The sequence below is a fragment of the Gigantopelta aegis genome, chromosome 5, assembly GCF_016097555.1.
Source record: "Gigantopelta aegis isolate Gae_Host chromosome 5, Gae_host_genome, whole genome shotgun sequence".
Classification (NCBI taxonomy): domain Eukaryota; kingdom Metazoa; phylum Mollusca; class Gastropoda; order Neomphalida; family Peltospiridae; genus Gigantopelta; species Gigantopelta aegis.
The window spans coordinates 27,227,485-27,237,740 of record NC_054703.1 but is presented as its reverse complement, the minus strand read 5'-3'; the positions used below and the strand labels follow the sequence as shown (position 1 = coordinate 27,237,740).

General features: G+C 37.3%; 1 protein-coding gene across 1 annotated transcript; it reads left to right on the top strand.

Moving 5' to 3' along the window:
- Window positions 1-214: 214 nt before the first annotated feature.
- LOC121373807 lies at window positions 215-9,964 on the top strand. Its single transcript, XM_041500584.1, has 5 exons — window positions 215-278; window positions 1,921-2,030; window positions 4,633-4,794; window positions 8,276-8,366; window positions 9,758-9,964. Exons 1-4 carry the CDS (start codon window positions 232-234, stop codon window positions 8,347-8,349), a joined length of 393 nt encoding a protein of 130 aa, XP_041356518.1. The 5' UTR covers window positions 215-231; the 3' UTR covers window positions 8,350-8,366; window positions 9,758-9,964.
- Window positions 9,965-10,256: the final 292 nt, after the last annotated feature.

Genomic DNA, 10,256 nt, shown 5'->3' with positions numbered 1-10,256 from the left:
CATCATCATCATCAATATTGTTATTCTACCAGTAGGTTTAAAAGTATAATTATTATTATTATTGATTATTGATTATTATTATTATTATTGATTATTGATTATTATTATTATTATTATTATTATTATTGATTATTGATTATTATTATTATTATTATTATTATGAAAGGTTTAATGGCTGCTGTGAACGGCGCTTGTAACAGAACCGTCGCAGAAGCGTGCGCCACAAAACTTATGGCTGATTTTAAAGCTGCTGGAAACAACACAGCTAAAGCGTGCACGTAAGTATTGTACAATACAATACAATACAATACAATGTAATACAATACAATACAATACAATGCAATGCAATGCAATACAATATAATACAATACAATACAATACAATACAAATATCGTGACTACATTGTCATTATCATCGGTGAACAGAACATTCTTTTTTTCAAGAATATCTCGATGGGCGATTGGTTACGTTGGTGGTCTAGGAACTGCGGGCGATTCGATGCTTAAAGTTCGAGTCCCAGACAATTTGTGAGGCCAAAAAGGATTTTTGTAACCTGTGTCCGTGCGTTTATATTTTTGCATGTGCTAGTCAATCTTACAATATATAGATATTCATAGAATCATAAATCTATACATACTTGTCAGTGCCAGATTTACTGCGTGGCTTGTAGACCCCATGGCATACCAGCTGTTAACTCCACGTTATTTTTCTATAACGTCTCGGTGGTAGTAAATCTTAAGGCAGAGATTAATTTTAAATGTAGAATGAAGGAAAACAAACATTAAGCACGTATTGCATACATAAAGCATACAAGCGTGCTTGTGAGTCTCAAACCCAGTCCATTCTTCAGCTGTTGGTTTGTTTGTTATCCCCATTTTCTAAAACTCTTCATAGTACAACATAGTACTAGCCAAGCAAATCGAAAGCAAGACTGACCGAAAAACCATTATATTTTGAATATCAAAATTGTCAAATGAAAATCAATTTTGAATGCCTGAGCCAATTCTTATATACACACATTCATACATCCGCACACCCATCTACACACACACACACACACACACACACACACACACACACACACACACACACACACACACACACATATATATATATACACACACACACACACTATCTCTCTCTCTATCTCTCTCTCTCTCTCACACACACACACACACACACACACACACACATACACACCAGTGCGTTAATATGTATGTAATAGTCAAATACGACATACAAATCTAATTAAAATTAACTCCACTATTACATATGGATCTAACAGCAGCCCGTTGGAGCTCATATCCAGTTGACCTTTCATTCGACCAATCAAAACCTTACTTGCAAAATCATGCCAGTGATTTGAAAAGAATTTAAAAACATTCGGGATTATGCCGAGGGTATACGAAATGATTCGGGTGGATTGCGATGTATGCCGGAAATTAATTTGAAAATAATATTTTATATAAAATTGGTTTCAAGACGAAAAAAAAAAACCGTGATGGTATAGCCATAAAATCTATTTATACTAATATACAATCCAGAGTTTATTACTGCACTTTTCCCCCTGTCTTTTTTAAATGTTGAAATAGACAAAAAAGTTCGCCTATTGCATAAATAGTCTCGCCCGATATTTTTAGAATTTATATGCTCCCGAATAACGCTATAAAAGACGAAGTGTAACTGGTCAATATTTAAGTTGTTATTTATAGATGAAATGTCAGCTGGACATGGGCGTCCACGCAATACTGTTAGATCTACTGGTAGACCAGTAGAGATAATTTTAATCAGATTGACGACATACATACAATATATAGATATTCATACATCAATACAAACATATATACAAACATAATAAAACATAATTAACACCCATTGTCTCATTCGGGTATTCAACTATTGTACCAATTGTTTTGTCAGAGCCATGACCACTTTCTTCACTTGCCTGAAACCAACAGGCTGCGAAAATATACCGAAATTTAGGCAACTCATCGCACAGTTTAAAGCACAGCTACAGAAGTATGGTTGTCGTAAGTATCAGGTTTTGTTACCATCATTTTGTACCGTACTTATCATGGTCTGTAACGAATACAGGACGGGACGTAGCCCAGTTGTAAAGCGGACGCCTCATGAGCGGTCGGTCTAGGATCGATTCCCGTTGGTGGGCACATTGGGCAGTTTCTCGTTCCAGCCAGTGTACCACAATTGGTATATTAAAGGCTGTAGTATGTACTACCCTGTCTGTGGGATGGTGCATATAAAATATTCCTTGCTGCTAATCGAAAAGAGTAGCCCATGAAGTGGCGACAGCGGGTTTCCTCTCTCAATATCTGTGTGGTCCTTAACCATATATCTGACGCCATATATTTAATATGTAAGTTTAATCGTAGAAATATTTTATCAGTCGGAAACATCTTACAAGGCAGCAAACTCAGGAATGTCCCTTTAAAGTTGAAAGTTTGTTTTGTTGAATAACACAACTAGAGCAAATTGATTTATTAATTGTCAGCTATTGGATGTCAAACAAATGTTCGTTGTGAAAAACAAACTCATCTCTCTCTCTCTCTCTCTCTCTCTCTCTCTCTCTCTCTCTCTCTCTCTCTCTCTCTCTCTCTCTCTCTCTCTCTCTATATATATATATATATATATATATCCACAATTTGTTTTATCTAATACGATTGTGTCATGTAGCCTGTGAAAAACAAACTTATTTCTACATATTATATATATATATATATATATGCAACATTTGTTTTATGTAATACGATTGTGTCATGTAGCGTGGTACCTGAAACGTGTTTGGCGTACCTGTAAAACTAAGTACTAAAATTAAGTGCAAATCTGTAGGTGTTGTAAACACGTACAGTTATATCGAAAATGAGCTACGAAAGGTTCCATTTATTTTAGTTAATACTTTTGGGGAAGGATTGCGGTATTCACAATTTTATTGGTCATAGTTTGGTTAATATATTACCTACAGTGTCACCGATGGGGTTTTATTTGGTATGGGAAGGAAGGACGTGTTATTTAACGACGCACTCAACACATTTTATTTACGGTTATAATCGTCGGACATATGGTTAAGGACCACACAGATATTGACAGGAAAGTCGCTGTCGCCACCTCATGGGCTACTCTTTTTAATTAGCAGCAAGGGATTTTTTATATGCACCATCCCACATACAGGGTAGTGCATACCACGGCCTTTGATATACCAATCGTGGTGCCCTGGCTAGAACGAGAAATAGCCCAATGGGCCCACCCACCGACGGGGGGGATCGATCCCAGACTGACCGCGCATAGAACGTTTTACCACTGGCTACGTCCCGCCCCGTATTTGGTATGGTTCACCTTGTTATTGATTATATAGATTCCAACGTATCAAATCAATTAATATTACCAATGTTAACATTTACAAATAAAACTCATATTCCAACGTATCAAATCAATTAATATTACCAATGTTAACGTTTAGCAAATTTAATCTACCTGCAAGAAAATAGGGGGGGGGGGGGGGGGGGTCATATTGAGATATTTAATTAATGTTTTTATTTGCAACCCACATTTTTACTGAAAATCACAGTTCTATTTTGGGGGTTTCCCTGCACTAGTTTCAACCTCTGGTGTATACTGCATAACATGTGACAAATAAAAAAGTGTATTATTTATTGGAAATTAATAGTATTTGCACAAATACTCAATGTCAATTACTATTACCAATCACAAATGTTTTTAAAAATCATATTCCAACCTTGTATTTCAACCTGGGGACCCGGAAGCTCAGTAAGGTATCGGTGGATATTACCAATGTTAACATTTACAAATAAACCAAAATGGCGGCCATAAAGGTGTATCGTAAACTGTATCCTAACGGCACGTGAACGGCGAGACAGATTCATGTAGTCGAGCGCACGACACAATACCGATAGGAATTGTGTCTTCTTCCTCTTTTTTTTTTTGCGCGACAAACATATATTACTGATCAAACAACTTTTACTGGGCGGTTTCAACTCTTGATAACACTTTTTAAGAAGACTGGCGTTATGGTCGAATCTAGTTAGGATATAAATATTGTCGCGTCCACTCGCGTCGCTCGCATCGCTCGTGTCGCATCCGTCCGGTTAGGATACAGCTTTAACCTGCAAACGTCATTTTGTTACTACAGTATGTATTACAGTTTTATTTATTTCTGAACGGAATATATTTTTAATTACACACACAAATGGTAGTTTGTGTAGGTCAGTGGTAAAGCGTTCACTTGATGCGCGGTCGGTCTAAAATCGGTGGACCCATTGGACTATTTCTCCTTCCAGCCAGTGCTACACAACTGGTGTAACAAAGGCTGTGGTATGTACTATCCTGTCTGTGGGATGGTGCATATAAAAGATCCTTTGCTGCTAATCGAAAAGAGTAGCCTATGAAGTGGCGACAGCGGGTCCTTAACCATATGTCTGACGCCATATAACCGTAAATGAAATGTGTTGAGTGCGTAGTTAAATAAAACATTTCCTTCCTTCCAATGGATGGTTTAATGACACTCCTTTTAAAATATGCCTAGATGTCATTACAGACATATTCTTCCGTTGTCCTGTGAATTATCTAGTTCATCTGTTATAACGCTTTCGATTTCAGTAATTACTGTTCCGCCAAGTCCTGCGTCAACACCTACACATACTAAGCCTTCTGTAACGACTGTTAAACCTACAACAGTTCCTCGAACAACAGTTCCAAGAACAACAGTTCCACCAAAGACACATCTACCAAAGACACATCCGCCAAAGGCTATGCCAAGAGGTAATTAATTAAAACGATTGCTACATATAACATTTATTTTCATAGGCTGCATTGTAGTTAGTATTAAACCGAATAACTTCCGGCTGGGTCAAATTTGGAGGTGCACCGAACTTTGGATAGAAAAGGTAACACCACAAGTTATGTGATTGGTGATAAATGCGAGTGCGTTGGGTGTAAAACAATAGTTTCATCTGGGCAAACAATGTATGCAATTGTATTTCATCTAGTACCACTGTGTCAACTAGCCTTGTGCTTGGTGTATGGTGTATCTGTAAAACAAAGTACTCAAATTGTGTGCGGAACTATGGTAGTCATAGACGCTACCCTTTATCTCTGAAATGAGTAGCTTTACCCCCATTTTTTTCTGATTCACTTTAAGGGTGAGGGGTGGTAGTATTTATATCCGTGGTCTTTATGTTGACTGATACCTGCAGGTAGGTGTTTTAGCCACATATGTTACTATTGTCGTCAATGGGATTTGATTTGATAGCATACACCCTGTAAATCTATTGCATTCAAATGTTTAAAGTCAAACAGTTACACGTTGGCAATGTTTTGTACTGCATTTGGGAGGCCCGTCTCACTCGTATGCCATCATCCTCTTCTCTTGCCACTATCCTTCCTTTACTGTCACTCACACATTCATCCATGTATCCATCCACCCATCCATCCATAAATGTAACCACCCACCCACCGAACTATCCAGCCACCCATCACCCATCTATCTAGCCTCCAACCCAACCAGCCAGCTGGACACACCGTTGTATATCCATCCATCCATCATCCATCCATCCTTCCTTCCATCCATCCACCTACCTATCCGTCCGTCCGTCCGTCCCTTCATCCATCCATCCTTCCGTCCACCCATCCATACATCTGCACATCCATCAATCCATCTGCCCATCCATCCACCCATCCATCCGTCCGTCCATCCATCCATCTATCCATCCTTCTATCCATCCATCTGCCCATCGATCCATCTTTCTGCCCATCTTCTCTCCATAATTCATTCGTCCATATGTCCGTAATCGATCCGTCCGTCCGTCTATACATCCATCCATGCATCATCCAGATATCTGGTTTTATAATAAAAAAACAACAACACCGCTAACAGTCAAACTATTAAACAAAGTGCATACACATTTTAATAACATGTAATTGAAAATAACACCGCAAAGGGTGTTTTAATAGGGTGTAACTGGTATGTTTTACTGCAGTCAGTTTAACGGAAATGTTCAACTTTCTAAATTGTAAACAAAGGGAGACAACTCTTATCGCCTTATGACCATGCGTGTTTATGATTTGCATTACCGACCTCGATGGCGTCGTGGTTAATTCGTTGGACCTTTAGACTGGTAGGTACAGAGTTCGCAGCCCGGTACCGGCTCCCACCCACATCGAGTTTTAACAACTCAATAGGTAGGTCAGAATAGAGAAAGTCGTGCAAGAGTGCGAAGTTTGTAGTTATAAGAATCGAAAGAATCATGTGCACACTTTTTAACCGGAGTTGTAATGCATGACACAGTCTATCTATTAGCTGATCAGAGGGCATTTCCATATCTTGTTTAGTTATTTTGGAAGTCATTATATGCATTTTTTTATTCATTAGTGTGCGTTGTAATAAATAAAATACTATACTCGTCCCCGTGTCAGACCGTTTATATTAAAACACGTGTGTTTTTAATCGTACAGCACTCGCTTTCGACCGGCCTCGGTGGCGTCGTGGTTAGGCCATCGGTCTACAGACTGTTAGGTACTGGGTTCAGATCCCAGTCGAGGCATGGGATTTTAAATCCAGATAGCGACTCCAAATCCTGAGTGAGTGCTCCGCAAGGCTCAGTGGGTAGGTGTAAACCACTCGCATCGACCAGTGATCCATAACTGGTTTAACAAAGGCCATGGTTTGTGCTATCCTGCCAGTGGGAAGCGCAAATAAAATATCCCTTGCTGCTAATCAGAAAGTGTAGCCCATATAGTGGCGACAGCGGGTTTCCTCTCAAACTCTGTGTAGTCCTTAACCATATGTCTGACGCCATATAACCGTAAATAAAATGTGTTGAGTGCGTCGTTAAATAAAACATTTCTTTCTTTCTTTCTTTTTTCACTCGAGTTCGCTCAGGATGTACCATTAAAAACACACTGGCTGTAATATAAACAGTCTCACACGGGAACTCATTTAGTAATCTCTATGTCCTTCATAATGCTTTGATGTTATTTCTTACACAACCGTTGGTGGCAACACCATTCGTTAATTTTGATAACACATACCTGTTTACACATGTACGTGTGTTAACAATTTCAAGACATACGACTGGCTGCTCCTAGGTCATGACCAGGTCACCAATGACATACATCCAATGAAAAAAAAACCCAGCACGATCGAAATCGATTGAAATGTGACGTATAATTAACCTGACAATCATTTGTCTGTGACGCGTAAGTTAGCTTAAAACTAAGGTTTTATTTTAGGATATGTATGAAATAGAATAATACATTCATGTCCGTTAGATACAATTTATCTCACAATTCGTTGTTTAAAAACGTATCAAACCTGCTTTCGCTCGTTAGATACATTTTAAAACAACTCGTTGTAAGATAAATGATATCTAGCGGTCTATAACCTTCATTCAATAGAACAAGCTATAATGGCCTTCACGTAGCTCGTATCCTAATCTGTTGTGATGTAAATAGCCTTAGTCATTTATAGAACAAAACATACATAGATTTTTGTAAAATGGAAATAAATTAACTTCGTGCATTTTAGATGATGAATTGTATATAAAACCTGTCCGAGTTTGGGTTTGTTTCCATGCAAATGTATTAGTCTCTTGTTTATTACCCCAGCAGACACTCATAACGGGGAAAATAAAAATCACAATTTCTAACAGAGAAATTATCATGCATTGGTTTTAACGTACACTACTACTGGACGATTCGATGCCAACAAACCAATTACTTTGTCGGTACTAAGTATGACGTCATCACGATTTGGCAAAGCAATACACAATGACGTCACCTAGTTTAGAGCGTTTGCGTTTACGTCTTTCTGGTTTCAGTGTTAAACTTGTAATAAAATAGTAGTTTAATGCAATTCATGATACGTTTATTTTTTTAAAGAATATATAGAACTTTGGGTTTTGAAAATTATCTGTGAATAAAATACACAGTTAAATCAATACTCAAAACAATAAAATAGTTTACATCGTTTCTATATAGGCTACAAGGATAGCCGATATAGTCTATATCGAAAATAAAGGCTTTAAAAAAACCCAAAACAACAACAACAAAAGAAAACAACAACAACAAAAATATCAAAACAAATAGCTGGGGTAATAAATAGAATAACAAACTCGGTACCAGTTATTATAAAGCTCGTGACAAGTGACAATTATTTCACTCGGGATATAAATTTGTTAATAACTGGTAACTCGTTTATTATCCTCTATACACCACTGGTTTTAATATATATGACGTCTTTCAGCTGGATCTGCTAGCGGTGTCACGGTGTCCGTCTGTTCGCTGTTACTCGTCTTCATACCGTTTGTCTTCAAGTGATTGACACAATATCAGAGGTATTCTGACATCTATTATACCCCATAGTTCTTTAGGGATACCTCGGTGTGATTAAAAAGTTAAAGTATGTTTTGTTTAATGACACCACTAAAACACATTTATTTATTTATAAATCATCGGCTATTGGATGTCAAACATTCGGTAATTTTTACATATAGTCTTAGAAAGGAAACCCGCTATATTGTTTCCATTTGTAGCAAAATGTCTGTTATATACACCACTCCACAGACAGAACTGCATATACCACGGCCTTTGATATATAATTTGTGGTGCACTGGCTAGGACGAGAAATAGCTCAATGAGCCCACCGACGAGCGCCTTTACCACTGCGCTAACTGCCGCCCCATCTTGATAGTGATTCAGGGTTTTGATGTGTCTGTGATTAGATTAGATATAAATTAATATGGATAGTTTGGTGGAAGAAGTTAAACAAAACCAACTGTTTTGGTGGAAGAATCCAGTGTGTGGGAGGGGTCGGTGGATGGAACAGGGAAAAAGCAACAAAATAAAACACAACAAACTCGTAGCAAACAAACCCTACACAAATGAGAAAAAAAAAAAAAAAACGAAACAAACAAAGGAAAAAATGCCACAAAACCAGAAACAATCTACCCACCCATACACACAAAAACAAACACACACAAAAAAGAAAGAATAACAACAAGCAAACAAAACCACACAAACAAGAAACAACCCCACAACTTTTCTTTATTTATGAAACTTATTTTATTACCTAATACATTGTATATAATATGTTCTTTTATACCTGTAATATATATAGAGAGAGCTTATTACCAGAGTGTTTTTCGGTATCGTCAATATCATATATTAGAAATAAAAATTGTATTATGCGAGCCTTTGGCGAGCATAAGACATTATTTTTATTCCTAATGTATGATATTGAAGATACCGAAATACACGAGGGTAATAATCTCTTTATCATATAATCTCAAACTTAATACAACGTGTTTTTGTAAACTGTACACGCAACTTTAATTCCAGTCCGCCATTACTAGATATTCAAATGACGTAAGAATATGTGGCGCGGTATATTTTTGAATGGAAATGACGTCAAACTCGAATAACGTCATTTTGGATGTCCTTACATCAAAAGAAACTAGGGCTCAACGGGGTTTTTTTCTTTTCTGAACGCTAGACAGCTTTCAGTGTCAAATTGCCATTGAAATGTTTGTATTGATGCATACGTCAATTATGGAGTGTCACACAAGTACGTTTGCTTAAATGCCCATCAACCTAGTGCTGTGACTTCGATTAATTTACATCTAATTTGCAAATTTATCAAATACTTTGATTGCACTGAAAATGTAACATATTATATGATAAATCTCTCTCTCTCTCTCCCTCTTTGTATCTTTACTTTTGATTTCAGATGTGTGCTCCACCTTGAATGGCGTCATAATATTAACTGAAACTACACTAGGAGACCAGATGACTGAACACTCTTTAGTTTGTATTATATTTCCGGTTTCATCGTCTGGAGAATTACATCACACGCTGTCAAAGACTAAAACCTAGATCACATTTTATCCTGTAACATTGTTATAATCTATTAATTAAACAACTTTGAAAGTTTTAATTGATTTCCATTCTTACTTTGAATTTTTTTTATTTGAAAAAAAAATTTGACTCTGTGAGCTATCTATATAACGGATAATGTACGATGAAGTGTGGCACATGAACATTAATTCCCGTGTCCTGTACTGTTGGGGCAACTTAATCCATTATTAATTTTAAAACTGTCTGGTTTGAGTTTGGTACCAATCCCCGTCGGTGGACCAATTAGGCTATTTCTCGTTCCAGCCAGTGCACCGCGACTGGGATACCAAAGGCCATAGTATGTGTTATCCTGTCGGTGGGATGATGCATTT